This window comes from Protopterus annectens, chromosome 7.part0 (assembly GCF_019279795.1).
Source record: "Protopterus annectens isolate FY-2018-M chromosome 7.part0, PAN1.0, whole genome shotgun sequence".
NCBI classification, from domain to species: domain Eukaryota; kingdom Metazoa; phylum Chordata; order Ceratodontiformes; family Protopteridae; genus Protopterus; species Protopterus annectens.
In genome coordinates, this window is record NC_056739.1 from 451,832,290 (window position 1) to 451,852,208 (window position 19,919).

Here is a 19,919-nt window from a genome sequence, read left to right on the forward strand (position 1 = left end):
ATCTGAAACCATCGGATCACATCGTGATTTCTGCTAGTCTGGCCACTCAAGTTACAGATCTTAAGTCTTTGGATCTGAAGCCTGTTACTTCATACACTCTGAGGACTTATTCTCCTGAGATCCTCATTGATCCTATTTCCCCTAGTCTCCATTTTCCATTGATGCAAACTCCAAAAAAGCACACGAGACCTCAGTCAACCACCTCACCCATCAGATCCTCCAGGAGTCTAACCGAAGTGAACTTAGGATAAAATGATGCAAAAGTTCCTCAGAACTCAGATCCACATGGGGAGTATTTTGGCTCTGTCCCCTACTGGATCCATGAATCTTCCTGTCACTACTCACAGTTTTATCTCCTTCTTCAATCTGTTCAGTTTTGGAGCCCTGGGATCCGACAACCCCAAGAGTTCCGAAGTTGGATCCAAAGAGAATTACTTCTTCAACTCCGACAGTATCCCTGACCAGTTCTGTTGCTCATCAGATCTGTGGATTTCAAATCTTCTACGATGATGATGGATCCATCCTTGCCCCTTGGAGCCTCTGCACTGGACAGCCTGGGTTCTATTCCCTCCTCCAGGTACAGATCAGGTCAGGTTGTGATCTACTTGTACTGGAACACTCTGATGCAGTGTGGATGACCACTGCTTCTCCTGGTCTGTCTACCTTCAAGGTTGTGGAAAAGGCTTTTTCTCATTTTAGAGATCTGTTCTGTCACCCCTCGGATCCACCCCCTATCCCGTCTTTGGTTCCGAGCTTTGAGTCCATCAGGTTTATTTCACATTCCCTATTAGATACCCTTAAACAAAAAGGGTCTTCCAGTAGGCATTCTTCAGAGGAGTCAGTATTTCTGGAGGCTTTTGGTTCTGGCAGTTATACTACTTGGGTGACCAACTTGGTGAATGAGCTTATTGATCTGGTCTCTTGCCAGGCATGGAAGGAGGTGGATTCCAGTGAGCCAATACCACATTGCATGGGCAAGTTCTTAGCCCCTTCAAAAGATAAACCCAACTAGAGCAAAGGAGTCCCTGTAGATGCAGTGGTTGTGGTAGCAGCCACCAAAAAGGAACTAGCATAACAGAGCTTCTCTGACCAGCCCCCTAACAGGGAGTTGTGGTGCTGGACAGATTTGGAAAGTATGTGTTTGCTTCAATGACCTTCTCTGTGAGGTCCTTGAACTACCTGCACACTCTTCGAGGCTACAGAGAGATTTAACAAAAGCGCTATCAAACTCTGTCTTGTCACGGGCTGCCAGTTCAGGCACTGCCATAAGGAAACATGCCTGGATGCGGCTGTGCGACTTTGCTGTGCCTTTCAAGGCATCTTTCGTCAATGCTCCCTGTGATGGAACATCTTTGCTCGTTCTTTTTGTGAATGAAACGTTTACCCATAGGAAACAAGAAGGAAAGACCCTGTCTGCAGTGTGAACCAATTTTTCTACTCCTCAACTAGCATTCTGTAGAAATCAGAGAGGTGGTAAGAAAATGCGGTTCCACAAATCTTGGAGACCACTCCAGGATCCATGCGGAGATGACTCCTTCAGAGGCAAAGAAGGTAGTTCTAATGCTAGATGTCACCGTTGAGGCAGAGGGGGCCCGCAAAATCAGAGTTAAGATTCCTTTCTGGATAGATCCTTTCAGTGCTGCTAAAGTGATGCCCAACTGCCCACCTCTGGAGACAGTTAGGAGTACTTATTCTTGCACCCAGACTACTGGCCTGCCATTACAAAATATTGCTGGGTGCTAAAAATAATATCCAGTAGTTAATCATGCCATTTTTCCCAGCCCCCAATCTCCAAAAGAAATAGGCTTCCTGACATCTCTCCCAGTCACAGGATGGCTGCAGCATAAAAATTCAAAAACTGCTAGACAAAAGAGTCATCCAGGAGGTCCCGCCAGATCCAACAAGATTTAAAACTTACTTGCATTTCTTTTTAGGGCCAAAAAAAGACAGGAGACCTGAGACCAGTATTGGATCTAAGCAAACTAAATCAGTTCATGAAAAAGTCAAAATTCCAAATGGTCACAGTTCAGTTCATTCTGACGTTTCTACTCAAGGGCAATTGGATGTGCGCTGTAGATCTTCAGGATGCATACTGCCACATCAAAATTGAAAGGCAGTCCCGAAGACACTTGCACTTTTGGCTGGGAGTCAGTCAGTACCAATTCAGAGCCTTGCCCTTTGGACTCATCACAGCCCCCAGGGTGTTTACCAAATGTATGGCAGTGGTGGCAGCTCACTTGAGACTAAAAGGATTCCGAGTGATGTTCATCGTGTTTCACTGCTGCAGTCATTACACTTGGGTTATACTGCCGTCAGGCGGTCCCGCAGTCGGCCAGAGTTCCAAAGTCTGGGTCCGGCGTCAGTTGCTGTCACTTCTTCCCTGACGTCAGTGAGCCAGGGGTATACAAGATGCAGCCGACGCCATTTTCCCCAGTCTTTTTTGCCACGCGGTGCCCAAAGCAAAAGCAGTTCGCAAGTGCTGGTCGGCCGACTCCTGAGATTTTGAATTCGAATTTCAGAACCGAAGTCTTCAATAAAGCTAAGTACCCCGTTGGGGAAACTTTTTCTTGCCTCAGACCGATGTCAGTAAAAGTTAATAATTGTATTTCTTGTGGGAAGCAAATACCTCATAAGGATTTTCATTCTTACTGTATTCCATGCCTAGGCCCAGACCACGACGTCACTAGTTGTCGGTTTTGTGCTAGATTTAACAAGCGCACTATTAAACATCGGTTTGACTTTGCTCACCATTACTTTGGCCGAAGGTTCAATTATACCATGCTGTCGGAACAACCGACGACCGGAATACACAAAAAACGCAAAGACAAGAATAAGGACAGGCATCCGATGTCCAAAACTGATGATGAAGCCTCTTCTAGGCCAGTCGCCGCTTCTCAGTGAGGCGCTTTCACAGCCCCTGACACCCGCTACCTCAGAGCCACAGGTTGCCTCCGACTCCCACATGGAGATGTCTAGTCCTCTGGAAACTCAAGGTATTGGGCCTACGGAAACTAACCCCTCAGATGGGTCCGGAGCCGCTGAGCAGGCATCGGCTTCTGAGGGTGTTTTCAGACCTTCACAGTTTACCATCAAAACAACAACCAAGTCTAAAACTCCATTAAAGACAAAGAAGCAAGTACAGCATTCACCTGGACAGGCCTCCGTGCCTAAAAAATAGATGCTCAAAATGGCCAAAGACTTAATTACTCTGATCAGGGGTTCCCATCCCCCTCCTGATAAAAGGCTTAGGCAGGATACAGACTATGATTCCTCTGACCAGGTTTCCATTTCGTCTGATTCCTCTTCAGACCAGGGATACTCTTTACCCCCCTATGAGGACTCTAATGCTGAAGAATCAATCCCTTCAGCCACTCCTCCTGAGGATTACTGTTTTGGGGAAACTTTACATACCATGAGGGAGCATTTCCATTGGGAGGGCCAGGATTATTCAGAATCCAAGAAAAGGCTCAGAGACTTTCTTTTATTGCCTCAGCACAGGCCCCTTGCTATTCCACCTGTGTTGAATATTGTGGATGATGTGTTCTCTGAATCCAGCTTAAATCCTGATTCTTTGCCCCCTGCTCCAGTCAAGCCAGACAGGTACTACAGAGTCCCTGACTCTCACAATTTCTTTTTATAAAAACCCTGTTGCTGACCCAGAAACTATTTCCCAGGGTCCCAAAGGGGTAAAGGCTTCAACGGCTAAAAATCCAGTTCCCTCTGACAGGGATTCTATTGCATTAGACAGATTGGGAAAGAAAGTTTACACTTCTGCAACTTTAGCAGTAAGAGCTTTAAATTGCCAGTTTCACGTGCTTAAATACCAACAATACTTAATGTCTCTGTTAAAACAGAAAATGCTTACAAGTTCAGAACATCCTGACTATAAGGAAATGCAGGATTTATTGCATGCAGCTGAACAAGTGGGAAAACATACTCTGCAATGTGGTTTTGATTCATTAGAGGCTTCTTGTAGAGCAGCAGTTACAGGATCTGTGATTCGAAGGCATGCTTGGTTAAAAGAACAAGGTTTACCGGATCATGTTAAGGCAAAATTATTGGATGCTCCTTTACAGCAGGATATTTTATTTGGTGTTAAGGCAGAAGAGGTATTAAAGAAAATGGAGGCTAAGGCAAAATCTATGCAAACAGTGAAGGATTTCTTACAGGTGCAGCCACCTCGATTTAGCAGAAATTGGCCTTCAAAAAATTGGTCCTTTCCAGAGTCAGACAGACCACAAAGAGGCAGATACAGATGCCCAAGAGGCAGATCTCAGCCCCAAGGCTCTTACAGACCACGACAGTGGGGTGCTTCAACCCCAAAAGGAGGGGAAGACAAGTCACAACCTTATAGGAAACAGTCCCAATGACTTCCCCCTTCAAATGCCAAGCACTTACCTTTTGGCAGCTCCCTTAGGGGGAAAACTAGCACTTTTTTCACAAAATTGGCATATCATCACCCAAGACAAATGGGTTCTGAATATTGTGTCTCAAGGTCACAGGTTCCACTTTCACACTCTACCAAGGCCAAAAGGAATGCCAGACCTGCCGCAAAATCAATGGGCAGAGGCACAAAAACAAATTACAGCCCTCATGGACATGAGAGCTATTCAAAAAGTGCCACAACAGGAACAAGGACAAGGATTTTACTCAAGACGTTTCCTGGTCCCCAGAAAGGGCAAAGCCTGGAGACCCATACTGGACCTTTCTACTCTAAATACTTACCTGGATGTTCCGAAATTCAAAATGTTGACACTACAGCAGCTTCTTCCCATGCTGGGCAAGAAGGCTTGGCTTGTTACTTTGGACCTCAAAGAGGCATACCTGCATATCCCTATCAGACAAAATTGCAGAAGATACCTCAGATTCATAGCTGGCTCAATGCACTACCAATTCTCTGCACTGCCCTGTGGCTTATCTACTGCGCCCAGGGTCTTCACAGAATGCCTGGCACCAGTAATTGCATTTTGCAGACAAAAAGGAATTCAAATATATCCATACTTGGACGACTGCCTTATTCAAGCAGAGAGCAAGGACATTCTCCTAAAGCATCTGGCGTTTGTAAAAAGATTGCCAATTTGCCTAGGGTACACAGTAAACGAAAAGAAGTCAAAACTAGTGCCCTCACAAGAGATAATATTCCTGGGTGCCAGCTTAAATACAGTGGCCCAGATGGCTTATCTCACGCCAGACAAGCAAGGACAACTGACTCTGTACTTTTAATTGATGGCAACAAAAACCCAACTCCCTGCAAGAAAAATTCTGCAGGCCTTGGGGTTCATGGCATCATGCATACTACTAATAACATATGCCAGACTGCATATGAGGAAATTACAGTGGTACCTAAAAAGTGTTTGGACTCAACACTGTCACAGTTTGAAAACAGTAATGCAACTTATTCCCTGCCTACAACAGGAGTTTCGATGGTGGGCACAGGCATGTCACCACAACAAGGGACAGCCTTTCACTCTACCCACAGCCAGGCAGACACTAACAACAGATGCTTCGGATTATGCCTGGGGAGCACACATGGCAGGAAAATGTATTCAGGGCAAGTAGGCCGCAGACCAAATGCATCTTCACATCAGTCAAAAAGAGATGCTAGCTGTACAAAATGCCCTAACAGCTTTCAAGGACCTTCTGCATCCAGGACAACTACTACTAAAGACAGGCAACACCACAGTTATGTGGTACATAAACAAGCAAGGGGGCACTCATTCTTATCCCCTCTGCAGACAAGCCATGACCTTGTGGAACACAGCTCTAACCTATCAAGTTCATCTGCAAGCACAGTTCCTGTCAGGAAAGAAAAATACTCTGGCGGACGACTTAAGCAGAAACATCATGAATCCTCACGAGTGGAAATTAAATCCACATATATTCAGCATGATAACACAAAAATGGGGGAGCCCAGACATAGATCTTTTTGCCTCCCCAATGAATTGCCAACTACAGAAATTCTGCACAAGGACTTACCACACACAGGCATGGAAAGTGGATGCTCTTTCGTTCAGCTGGAAAAGCCTAAAAGTTTATGCCTTCCCACCACTGCCTCTACTTTCAAAGGTACTTCTAAAAGCCAGACAAGAAAAGCCAAAAATGATCCTGATTGCCCCAGACTGGCCACGCCAACACTGGTATCCAATCTTAAAGAACTTAGCTCAAGGCCCACCATGGATTTTACCTCAAATTCCTCATCTTCTGACTCAACAAAACAATCAAATCCTGCACAGCCAGCTCAAAATGTTAAACCTGGCTGTATGGGAAATTCCTTAGTCAAGCAGACAACACCTCTCTCTAAAGCTGTTATGGATGTCATTTTGGAGGCCAGGAGGCTTAGCACCAGGAAATCCTATTCAGAAAAGTGGAAGAGATTCTGTGCCTGGAACCAGGCTCAAAGCTTTGACCCTCTTGTCCCAAATATTCCTCAGATATTACAATTCTTAACTGAGATGCTGGACAAAGGCCTATCCTTTTCATCCATTAAGATCCATACCTCTGCCATCTCGGCTCATTACAACACAGATCCTCCTATTTTCTCTCATCCATTGCTAAAACAGTACCTCAGTGGGGCTAAAAAAATAAGACCGCCCCGGAGAGCACCAACACCAACTTGGGACCTCAATTTTGTCTTGTAAAAACTAACTTTACCTCCTTTTGAGCCAGCCAATTCAGCAGAATTAAAATGTGTCATGGAAAACTGTTCTGCTTCTGGCAATAACCTCAGCACGAAGAGTCTCAGAGTTTCAGGCACTAATGGCAGTGGAGCCTTTCATCATTTTTCACCAAGACAGGGTTTCTTTAAGAACAAACCCTTCATTTATGCCTAAGGTGGTATCCAGTGTGGCTCTTAACCAAATTATTCACTTGCCAACTTTTTATCCAAATCCCCAGAATAAAGGGGAGAGACTTCTGCATTCATTGGACATACACAGGCAGTTACGTTTCTACCTGGACAAAACAAAAGCTTTCAGGAAAACTGAGCAATTGTTTGTAGCATATGCTGCAGGATCACAGGGAAAGGCTATTTCAAAGCAGACCATTTCAAAGTGGATAGGACACTGTATCCGTTTTTGCTACACACAGCATGGGAAAACTGTACCTAGCAACATTAGGCCACATTCCACCAGGGCAACAGCCACTTCAACTGCCTACCTTACAGGAGTACCTACCAAAGATATCTTGGAAGTTGCAACTTGGAGTTCAGTGCACACCTTTACCAAACATTATCACTTGCCTATTTATTCTAAATCCAGAGCTGGCTTTGCCTCTGCAGTGCTGCAGGGCCTCATAGCCACCCCAAATCCTCTGTAGAACCAGCCACCCTACCTCAGCTTTGGGATTCAACCCAAGTGTAATGACTGCAGCAGTGAAACACGATGAACATAGTACAGTTTTGTACCTACCATAAATGCAGATGTTCAAGTGTATTCACTGCTGCAGTCCAGGTCACCCTCCCTCCATCCCCTCTTTCTTAGCTGGGACTTATCTATACCTTTCTATCCTATACTACCTATGTGGTGTATTTGCTGGTAACTGAAGGTTTTGGTTTTACTTTTTATGTATGTTTTATAAGCAATATGTATTGCCTACCTATTTGGGGGCACCTGACATCTGGGGCAAGAAAAACTGAAGAAAATGGCGTCAGCTGCATCTTATATACCCCTGGCGCACTGACGTCAGGGAAGAAGCGACAGCAACCGACGCCGGACCAAGACTGTGGAACTCTGGCCGACTGCGGGACCGCCTGACGGCAGGATAACCCAAGTGTAATGACTGCAGCAGTGAATACACTCGAACATCTATATTTATGGTAGGTACAAAACTGTACTTTCCATACCTAGATGAATGTCTCCTCACCCGGCCCTACCATGCATCTCCTACAACAATCCAGAACTATTTGCTCCGGATTCATCATTTACTGGGTATCACAGTCAATTATGCCAAATCAAACCTCACACTGGTACAGAGCCTGGAGTTTATTGGTGCACATCTGAACACAACAATGCAAATTGCCTCTTTTCCTACTCATCGCATAGAAATACTCATATCTCAGGTTCATTAACTTCTATCTCATCCGACTACTCCAGCCAGGCTAATTCTCCAAGCTTTGAGGTTGATGGCAGCAGCAATGTTTGTAGTTCCTTTAGCATGCTACTTTATGCGTATCCTTCATTGAACTCTACCTGTTCAGTGGCCTATTCTTCAACAACCCCTGTCCTTTCCATTCAAGCTTACACAAGTACGCAAACACCATATTCACTGATGGATTCAGTCAGACAGCATTTACCTAGGCTGGACCTTTGTTTTTCCTCCCCTGCTGGCCACAGTTACCACGGATGCTTCCCAGTTGGGGTGAGGGGAGGCATTATTTGTGATGGACGGTCTAAGGCATGTGGTCTTCCCCAAGAGACCAATTTGAATATCAACATACTGGAGATGAATGCAGTCCTTTTAGCACTGCAAACATTTGAAGATGCTCATCCTATAGGGACTATAGTTATTCAAAACAACATGTCTGTAATCTTGTATATCAACAAACAAGGGGAAACCTGGTCTTACCAGGACTATGCAGGGAGGCTATGAAAGTTTGGCAATGGGTGATCTCCTCCAACCACTTTCTAGTAGTAATGCACATTCTGGGGAAATCCAGCATACTGGCAGACAAACTCAGCAGGTCCATTCTGATGCCTCACGAGTGGTCTCTCAAACAGTCAGTGGTGGAACGTTTCTGTTGTTGGGGCCAACCTTGCTGTGATCTCTTTGCGTCTCCCTACAACAAGTGCAGCAGGTATTATGGTCTGATGCCCCCCTCGGGGGGGAGTAACTGAGAGATGCTCTAGTCCACATTTGGCCATCTTTTCTCCTTTACCCTTATGCCCCACTTCCTTTGATTCCAAAATTTCTACAGAAAGCAAGCTAGTTGAAGAGCTCAGTCATCCTCATTGCTCCTTTCTGACCTCACCTGGTGTGGTTCCCCTTCCTTTGGTCTCGTCTTCATTATCCTCCCTGGATACTGAACCCAACTCCAGATCTTCTCTCACACCCCTCAGGGATGAATCATCCTAATATACCAACCATCAAACCTTAACCGTGTGATTTCTCCAGTTCCAATAATAGCCAGGCAGTCCAGGCTTTCTTCCCCAGTATGTGCCATTTTATTGTCCTTGCAAAAAGACTCCACAAAAAAGGTTTACAAGAGTAAATGGAAGAGATTTTCCCTTTGGGCATTAGGAAACAACATTGACCCTTTTAATGCCTCTGTTTCTACTGTTCTTGATTTTCTGGCTGCTCTTTTCAAAGAAGCAGCTAGTTTTTCTGTGATTACAACTACAGTTGGCAGCCATATCAAATTTTCATACTGGAGTTAAAAAATATTGTTTGGCTTCTTCCAAGTTATGTAAGGCTTTCATGAAAGGCACTTTCCTCCTTAGACCCCCAGTAAAAGATCCCTCACCTCCCTGGGACTTGACAGTGGTACTACCAGATCTGACTCAAAAAACATTTGAACCTTGAAATTATTTAAAGTATCTATCTTGGAAAGCAGCCTTTTTAATAGCTGTTATTTCTGCCAAAAGGATTTCTGAACTCTAGGCTCTTTCATCAAATACTCTGTACATTATTTTTCATAAAGACAGGGTTATTTTATGAACTAACCCTTCCTTTGTACCTAAAGTGGCTTCTGAATCTAACATTAACCAGTCTGTTCATTTACCGGTTTTCTTTCCAAATTTTTTAAACAAATGAGAATACATGCTACATCTTTTGGACGTGCACAGTCAGTTATGTTTTTATTTACACAGAACTAAAGAAATCAGAAAATCAAATCAGCTGTTTGTCTGCTTCTCAAAAAGTTGACTGTGTTATCCAGTATCTAAAGTTACGTTAGCTAAATAGATAACTAATTGCATTTCTTGGATCTATTCCCAACAAGGCATTTCTCTACGAAGACCGCCTAAAGCCCCCTCAGTTAGATCTATGACCACTTCATCTGCTTTTTTGGTCAAGAGCATCTGTTGATGACATTTGCACATCAGCCACATGGTCTATTGTTCATACCCATTGCTCATTATAAAATTGGACCTAATCTCCAGAAACAGAGCTGCTTTTAGCTCAGTGGTTCTCTGGATATAATTCCATGGGTCCATACAAGATTCACGTAGCTGGGGACTCTGTCCCATTCCTTGAGGAAGAATGAAAAGGACATCAGATTTAAAAGTTATGTACTTACCATAACTAAGTATCTGTATTGTCTGTTTTCATTCTTCCTCAACTTCCTCCCCTTCCTATAATCTTCTGGAGTGACCTGTTGGTTTTATTATTGGAAGCTATAGTTCCGGGTTTGAGCCCTATTCTATTACTTTCTCTAACTTCTTATTGTGGACTTTATGACAGCAAACTTGATCTGAGGTACTGGGGTTGTAGTAGGGCATTATGGGTAGAGGGGAGAGCTCGAGAGTTGGATCCAAAGTCTGAAGTGTGTGGCCGAGTCAAATCCAAGGATTGGATCTGTAACCAGTTTGTTCCGTTCATTGAGGAAGAATGAAAATGGACAATACAGATGCCTAGTTACAGTGAGTGCATAATTTTTAATTTCCACATTGCAACTTACATGCACACATAAATACTTGATAATTTGATGGGGTATGCATTTGCTGCTTCTGGTCTCTATTTAATCCCATGTCACATTTTCCCAGATTTTTTTTTGCTTCAGTAAAAACATTCAAGAAACAAAATGTGTTTAAACTCCAAGTCCCTTTTAAGTCACAGTGAACACTAAGCTATATACACTTTCCACAGATGTAAGTTACCCACCCCCATAGGGACAGCTGCACCAAAGAAAAAGCTATACCCACAGGGCTTAGATAGTTTAAAAGTTAGGTTTAACCATGCTCGAACCACATGCTAAAGCCTTTGTTTCCTCTTGCACAGATGCTATCTTCTTGTTTCCTATCACTGTGTACCTCTCAGATGTGAAAAACAACTTGCATGCTCTCAGTTAACCAATTTCTAGACTTAAGAAAAAGTACACTGACTACACCGATATGAATAAACTAAATCTTGCACTTTTCTGTTTAATATGTGAGTACTAAGGATGCCAGGGATGCAATAACTTTAATATTTACTTTTTCTAGTATCTGGCTTTCATTCATTTTCACTGAACTTCTTACCAACTTCCCTTTATGTGCTATCAGAATTTTTCTTAAACAAATGCCTCAGAGCACATTCTTCAGTCATTTATTAATTAACCACCTGCAACTACAGACTTGTCATCTCCCGCTGCTGGTTCTTGGTGGAAAGAAGAAAACAAAAAGAGCAGGTAAGGTAATAGCTTTACCTAAAAAAAAACTGTGTTTAAGAACTGAAACACTGCCATTTTTCATGGTTTCCGTTTTCTTTCTTGATTTATTGGGAAAAAATCCCTTGTCTGCAACATAAATTAAGAATATTAATCTGTACCACCATTGTTTAAAATCAGGGGAATTATATTTATTATATATGTTTTCTTTCTCGTCATCTTGACCACCCAACACTGGTCTCTGGTTCAAATCCAGGGTAATACTGATCTTTCTAGTCAGCTCATGGGATTTTTTTTTCTTTTGCTCAGTCATTTTACTTTGGAACAATGGAAAAGGTTTCATAGGCAAATTCTCTGTCTCTGAGTTTTGCTATTGTCAGAAAAACAAGAAGCAGACTCCCCTTCAGCTTGCTAGGTCATTCTTTGCTGAGTAGAATTTATTTCTTCCTAAGCCTGTTCTGCATTGCAGAATTTCTTTGGCCCTCCAAGAAACTGTGTTCTAAAAACAACTGGATGTAGCAACTTGAATCTTACATCTACCTGTCAAGATCCCCTGATTGCTGGGAAAACGTTGTTTCTCTTCTGCCTAGTATACAACCAGTCATTTTCCACAAACAGTATTTTCCCTTCTGCCATATTTCTGTCAGGAGTAGCTCTTACTGCTGGTATAACTGCAGCTTTAATAATATAGGCCTTGTCTTCTTTTATCTGCCCAAACTTGGAGCACACACATGGTGTTCCCTTTCAGTTAACAAATGTTGCTGTGGAATAGCAGTCCAGTTATTCATTTGTACGTTCATAAACTTAATGCAATCTGCCATCTCCAATTCCCTGGTTCAGCAGAAAACCTCAAGCTTTCTATGCATACTCTGTAATATAGCATTACTGTTTTTGAAACAGTTCTTTAGAGGTGTCATACTCAGCTAGCTTTTCCTTCTTATCAACCTCTGTTTTCTGCAGGTGTTTTACAGAAGATCTGAATGGCTACTTAAAGCTTATTCTATTCTTTCCAGTGTCCCACTTATTTTAAGCACCTTTGATTGCACTGGATTTATTTTTTCCTTTAAATTATTGGAAACTGTCTCCTGTACCAAAACTGAAACCTGAATTGCTTTTTGCAGAACAGCTGCAAGGCTCTTCCCCAGCAGATTTTTTTTCTTATTTTCTCCAGACACCTCCTTTTTGGTATCCAGGCGGTGTAGTGATTAGTCAGTAACTGAGTTATACTCCGAAGAATAGCTTATGGTGACTTTTTTCCCCCTAAAGTTTCTGTTTTCTTAGTAGAAAAGCTGTAATAAACCCGTTGATCAGCGTGCAAATATCTTGGAAGTCCACACTGGTTTTCTGTTGTAGAATGTCCAATCCAAGAAGAAAAAAATTGTTGTAGAATGTCATTATCCAGTGTCAAATTTCCAGATCAATTTAACCATAGCACTTTTGAGTTGCTCAGCATTTTACATGTAGATTTCAAACTTGCCCATATCCACAAAAAAAAAAAAAATTACCATTCTGTGAAACCTACAGCTGTTTACCTTATCAGAGGTATGATTTTTCAGTAGGATTTTGCCCCCCCCCCATCTTGCATATCACCAAAGTAATAATTTTCATGTGAATTTTGGTATACAGACATTAGTTGGCTTCCCAGCAATGCTGGCAACTATTTGGCAAATCAAAGTACGGATACAAAAGATGCTGAATTGCAAAAATTCAACCATAACATAACAATATTTATGTTCTGAGTTCGTTTATAACTTACCGGTGCCCAGGATAGTCATTTTGATTATTGCCTGCTTGTTTCTCCAAGTGGAGCAAACCAAGTGGAACAAACCATTATTTTCATATATGAGCTGTGTTCTCCCAACACTTTTAAATATGCAGTTACCACTGAAATGTAAAGTAATCTCCTCTGTTTGTATTTTGCCTCTAGGAAAAAAAGCAGTGCTGTTTTTTACCTGCTTCTGCACTTTTTCTGGCCAACTGCAAATAACCTATTATATTTAATTTCACTCCTTCTGTCTGTTGTGCACACACTACCCTATTTCATCTATCCTTTGTCAGTAGAGTTGCAACCTGGCACATTCATCCACTCAGTTCCATGGACAGCCACCAACTGAGGATAATGGGAGTGCTTGTATGTTTCTTTGCTTGCTCACATATCCTTATTCAGCACCTGATCATGGAAGTAGTTGGAATGCGCAGATATGCTAAATAAAAATGTGGGGGCATTGGTAGTTTGTGTAGACAGAGAAGGGGAGGATTGTTTAAAGCCTTATAGTCTTCCATGCCCCAACTTTATTTTTTTAGTCAGCCTACAAAGTAAATAATAGTAAAATGCTGTAGAATGTGGGAATTACTTCTAGTGAATCTTTCTTTTGAATATCTGATACTGTTTACAGTTGGCATGTGGAACTGGAATGCAAAGATATTGGGCATAGCTAAGAGTAGACATAAAGTGCAAGCTTAAGAAATGTGAAAATGCTGATGACATGGGCAAAATATCGTAGTGTGCATCAGTTTCATAATACTGACTGATAAAATACCATGTTTCTTCAACAGTGTGTAGATAGGCCATTCATAACTACTTGCTAATTCATGAGTTACCGATAATACATGCATACCACACAAGGGGCTGTACTGGAGTACTCAGCATGAGAGCAAGAACTGGAGAGGAGCCAGCATGCAGCCAGTCATGAAGGTGGTTTGTGCCCATGCTGGCATCCTAGCAACAAGGGTGTTTCTGTTTAATCCCTAACTCCACCTCTGCTGACTGACATGAGCACTGTCATCATAGCAAGGCTTCCTTTTCCTTCCCAGGGCGCATGTATGCTGCCTCCTGCACATCGAGAGCTACTGTCAGTGGCTTGGGAACACCAAGCCCACTTCTTTGGTCCTGGCCATTTCATTGCCTTGCATGACTCCACTTGCTTGATGTTGATCAGTTGATTAGAACCACCACTCCCTCCCTATCCTGATGATAAGTGAGCTGGCTTCGAGGTTCAGTCTCTTTCCCCCACCAAGCTCTTCCAACACCCAAGTTACTATTCAAATTCATATCATCTGAGTTATAGTCAAAATGTTGTCCTTTTGTGCCACAGAGTCATGGGAGTGATAGATGTTGGCATTTGTCAGTAATGCATGGTGTTTGTTGCATTTTTTATGTATCAGTAAATAAAGGTTTGTTATAATGAGAAAATGTTTCTATTTCAGAGTGAATCCTCGGTGTGATGTGGTAAATGTTTATAAAAAGTGGCACATGGCATACCACGGTACATGTGTGGGAGCTCTAAGGCGGATACTAGACCAAGGCGAGATTATGTCAGGTACGTTATTTAGTTCAGTAGTGCAGACTCACTGATGATTCACACAGTTGTTCTTCATATCAGTATTGCTTCACACTCTGTTGTAGCATTTATACTTTCTGTACATTTATATGCTGTGCACTGCCTTAAGACCATTACCAACATTTTGTCATCTTTTTCCTATTGACTTGTTATGTCACCAAGTAAGTTATTATTTATTTTACATTTGTTGACCAGGATTTTCCGACTGAGCTTGATTCCCCTTTTTCAGCAGAGGCCCAGGGAGAAAAGCTCCAACAATAGTACCATTACACCACCTTGGATTACACATTTGTTTCAGAAATGCTTCTTAATTATTGATAGCGCCATTATGCAGCTTTGTTTAATCATTTAGGACCCATGACATCAGTAATTGGTGATGGCTTCTCCAGGTACATTACAAAGATCTGAAAAGCATTATACATTGGGAATTACATATTACACAGAAGGTTACTTGTACAAGACGAGGAAAAAGCTGATGTTATGTTTAGTAAAGCTGAAAAAACAAAAGAATGACAGTGCAGTTTTGAACTCTCAGAAAAGGGATCTCATTTGAAATAAAAATGGACAAGAAAGAGGCTTAAAACAGAATGTTAAACCTGAAGGACCTAATAATGTAATTGCTTTGGTAAGTTTAAAATATAATTAGTATGTCCAACATACTTGCCGAATATGTTTTGGAGGGAAAAGAAAGTGGTAGATGATTTGGGAAAAGGTACATAAATGTTGCCTGTTTATAATACATGAAGGAAATGGGAAGCCTTTTAAAAATGTACTGACTGCCAGCTCGATTGGCTTAGAGGGATGAAACCCTGACTGTGACCCAAGTTCGTTGGACAGCTTGAGCACTGAAGGAGCTATCTGGAAAAAAAGAATGAAAAGACTATGCTTGCTTGCCTTTATTGGAGGATTGAATTTGGGAAGGTGCTGGCTGACATACTGAGTCACTGTTCACCTTTTTTTTCTTGTACTTGGACATTACTACTTGCACCTAAAGTCACTCATGATTTTATGAATCTAATCCAAAGTCTTAAAGAACTAAGGAGAAGATAGCATCTTCAGATCCCTACTTTTATTTATTTTTTTTTGTGTAGTATGTGGTCAGTCTTGCAACATTCCAGAAAAAAACAAGCATTACACTGCCTGTCAGTAATAATGTTTTTCTCTGAGATGCAGTGACCTTGAAATTAAAATAATAAAATAATGGGGGTAGTAAAGGAGGTATGGAGGTGATGGGGGTTGACATCTGCAGAAAACACTTTTGTCACATTTCTTCATATTTTACCAAGCTTGAGTATATGTGTTCTAATTTACTACACAGTCAAGCTTCTGAAATAGGAGGATTATTTGTTGAGCTTTTATGATCTGAGTGTGGATGTTTCTAGATGTAGTGGAGCTTAATCTGTATCACAATAATGATACGTGTATAAAGGAAAGAAATGGGTCTGAAATAGGATGTGAGGTTAAGGAGAATCCGTGTATTTGCTTAAAAGACGTTTCTAGGCATTTGTTTGTTTGTTTTAAGATTTGACTCAGCTAAACTAAAATGAACCCTTTTGCTACTGCTTAGGCCACTGGTAGAGTACAACAGAAAAGTACTAAACCTTGCATGTTTAACAAAACAAAGATATTACAAGATGGCTGTTGCAGCAGACTGGAATAACATGAAAAGATCTGAATACTGGGCATTCTACAGTGAATATTTCTTCTGCTTTCATGAGCACCCCCCTTTTTTTTTTTTTACAGACATGCATTCCATGTGTCAAGAGAACAACATTATATTGTGTTCTACACTGGGACAAACTGCCTACCAGCAGAGCTAATCAGTCCTTTTCTGTTATTCACCCAGTTTGTATTTTGAGCCTTTCGTTCAGTGTGTGAAAGTTTCTGCGTTTGATGCCTAAGAAATTCCCAACGTCTAAATGTTCCTGCAGCTGCCTAATCGTGAGCAAGTATCCATAGTGACAGAATCTCTGTTTCTTGGGCAGGGAACATAATATTGGGCCAGTGGTCCATTTTGGCTGTCCATAGACAGAAGAGAGAGAGAGAAATTGTAAACCTACCAGAGTCATTCCTGACTGCTGCATTTCATAGTGGACATCTCAGGGATCATCATTAAGGTTCTTTGGGTGATTCCATTGCAGTGGTGGAGCATCAAGACTTAGCAAAGGAGCGAAAGTTTAGATGTTGGTTACTTCTTCCAAGTTAAGTCCACCCTCAAGGAAGGCTCACTGACTTTGTGTGCTACCATATCTTCCTCAGCTAGTGAAGTGTAGAGCTCTTGCACATCATCTGCTAACAAGAGGCTTTGTGCATTATGACAACTGTCATGGGAAGTGGATCCCAGGATGTCTGGAGTGTCTCCCTCATAGTCCAGCACCCAGAACACTTTTGTGCTTGCCAGGCCTTGGGTAACAGTCCCTCATGTCTGTCTTTGTGGATTCATTGGTGACTTTTGGTATTAGATGCTCTTATGGATAAGGCCAGTTTATTTGGTACACCTGCCCAGCAGGTAATGAAGAAAATGGAAGAAAAGGCAAAATCTGTACAAACGGTTAAAGATTTCTTACAGGTTCAGCCCCCAAGGTTTAGCAGGAACTGGCCTGCCAAAAATTGGTCCTTTCCTGACTCCACAAGATCCCAAAGGGGCAGGAATAGACGCTCCAGAGGCCGAACTCAATCCAGAGGAGGTGCCTACAGAGGACGACAGTGGCAAGGTAATAACAGAGGCACAGACACAACCACTACCACTGCAACAGGACAATCACAGTGACTTGGCTCTAACTCCGCCTACCAGGGAGCAAATAGCAGCACCATTAGGCGGAAAGTTAGCATTATTTTCAAAAAATTGGCACTACATCACAAAAGACAAGTGGATTTTGCAAACCATAGACCAAGGCTACCGGTTCCACTTCCACACCTTACCAGTCAAAAGAGGAATGCCAAACCTGCCTCCAAATCAAAAAATAGAAGCTCTACAGCAGATAATGCAATTAACAAAGATGAGAGCTGTGGAAAGAGTACCAATAACAGAACAGGGAAAAGGATTCTACTCCAGACTCTTCCTAGTACCAAGAAAAGAAAAAAGTTGGAGACCTATTCTAGACCTGTCCATCTTAAACACATATATCATTGTCCCAAAATTCAAAATGCTGACCCTACAGCAACTTCTTCCCATGCTGGGCAAGGAGTGTTGGCTGGTGACTCTAGATCTCAAGGAGGCATACCTGCACGTCCCCATTCGACCAAATTGCAGAAGATACCTCAGATTTCTTGCAGGATCAGAGCATTATCAATTCTCAGCATTGCCCTTTGGCTTATCTACTGCGCCCAGAGTATTCACAAAATGCCTGGCATCAGTAATCGCCCACTGCAGACTACAGGGAATCCAAATTTATCCATACCTGGACGACTGCCTGCTACAAGCGGACAACAAAAGCAAGCTGACAACAGATTTACAAAGGGTCATTTACTTGCTACAAGCCCTGGGATACACAGTCAATTTACAAAAGTCAAGGCTGATACCATCCCAAACAAGAACATTCTTGGGCGCAGAATTGGACACAGTAAGACAAATGGCATTCCTAACTGCAGAAAAACAGAAAGAACTCCCTCTTTACTTCTTGGCATTAACAAAGCAGAACAAACTAACAGCAAGAAAAGTTCTGCAGGCCTTGGGCTTCATGGCATCATGCATAATCTTGGTCCCACATGCCAGACTGCATATGAGAAAACTACAGTGGTACCTAAAGAATTTATGGTCACAACACAGGCACAGCCTAGAAGCGGAAATACCTCTAATCCCATGCCTAAAACAGGAGTTCCTATGGTGGGCTCAAGCATGCCAGTCAAACCCAGGCCTACCATTCCACAACTTTCGAGCAAGCCAAACCATCACAACAGACGCCTCAGACCTAGGATGGGGGGCACACATGCTGGACAAATGCGTACAAGGACTGTGGACCCAGGACCAGCTGCACCTGCACATCAACCAAAAAGAAATGCTGGCAGTAAAACTGGCAATCCAAAAATTCAGACCATTCCTCAAAGAAGGTCATTTGATGATAAGGACAGACAACACCACAGTCATGTGGTACATCAACAAACAGGGAGGCACTCATTCATACCCCCTATGCAGAATGACTTTGGACCTTTGGAATCTGGCACTCAGCTACAACATCCAGTTACAGGCAATATTTGTACCAGGAAAGGAGAACACTCTAGCAGACATGTTAAGCAGAACCACCTCGGATGCTCACGAATGGATGCTACACCCGGACATCTTCAAGACCATCACAAAGAAATGGGGAATGCCACAAATAGATCTATTCGCTTCCCCTCTCAATCACCAGCTCAAAAAATTCTGCACAAGGACATTCCACCCACTTGCATGGAAGGTGGATTCGCTCTCCTTCAGCTGGAAAGATCTGATAGCATATGCATTTCCACCTCTTCCCTTGATACACAGGGTATTACTGAAAATCAAGGAGGAACGTCCAAGGATAATCCTGATAGCTCCGAACTGGCCAAGACAACACTGGTACCCATTGCTGAGGAGCATGTCTTGGGAGAAAATGTGGTCAATACCCCTGATGCCTTTGATGTTAACTCAGAACAACTACAGCATCATGCATCCAAACCTAAAAACTTTGCAACTGACTGCCTGGAACATCACATAGCAGCAACTAATCCAGATCTTTCCCAAAGGGTTAAAGACATTATCCTTGAAGCCCGCAGACCTTCAACAAGAAGGAACTACGCAGGAAAATGGAAAAGGTTTGTCATTTGGAGTGCTGAAAGAGGGAAGGATGTGTCGAATATAGATATTCCTAACATTCTGGAGTATTTGGCAGAGCTTCTACATACAGGCCTGTCCTATTCCTCCATCAAGATACATGCATCAGCTATTTCAGCAGAATACAGCTTTGATCCACCTGTCTTTTCACATCCTCTACTCAGGCAGTTCCTCAGAGGGATCAAGAATGTAAAACCTCCTAGGAAACCACCATTGCCAGCATGAGACTTGAACTTTGTGCTAGAAAAGTTGACACTCCCTCCGTTTGAACCAGCAGCAACAGCAGATCTACAGCACCTGTCATGGAAAACTGCTTTCCTACTGGCAATTACCTCTGCAAGGAGGGTTTCTGAACTTCAGGCCTTAATGGCAGTGCAACCCTTCCTAATCTTTCATCAAGATAGGGTGCCCATGAGAACTAATCCTACATTTATGCCTAAGGTGGTATCCAGAGTGTCCTTAAACCAGGCAATCCACCTACCTACCT

The 19,919-nt window shown here is 42.5% G+C and overlaps 1 protein-coding gene across 1 annotated transcript in view; it reads left to right on the forward strand.

Moving 5' to 3' along the window:
- NEURL4 (neuralized E3 ubiquitin protein ligase 4) overlaps nt 1-19,919 on the forward strand; it is a 1,403,612-nt gene that overhangs the window by 1,288,318 nt on the left and 95,375 nt on the right. The window contains exon 27 of the mRNA XM_044076219.1: nt 14,507-14,619. Coding sequence (XP_043932154.1) covers nt 14,507-14,619 — 113 coding nt within the window. The remainder of the gene's footprint in view (nt 1-14,506; nt 14,620-19,919) is intronic.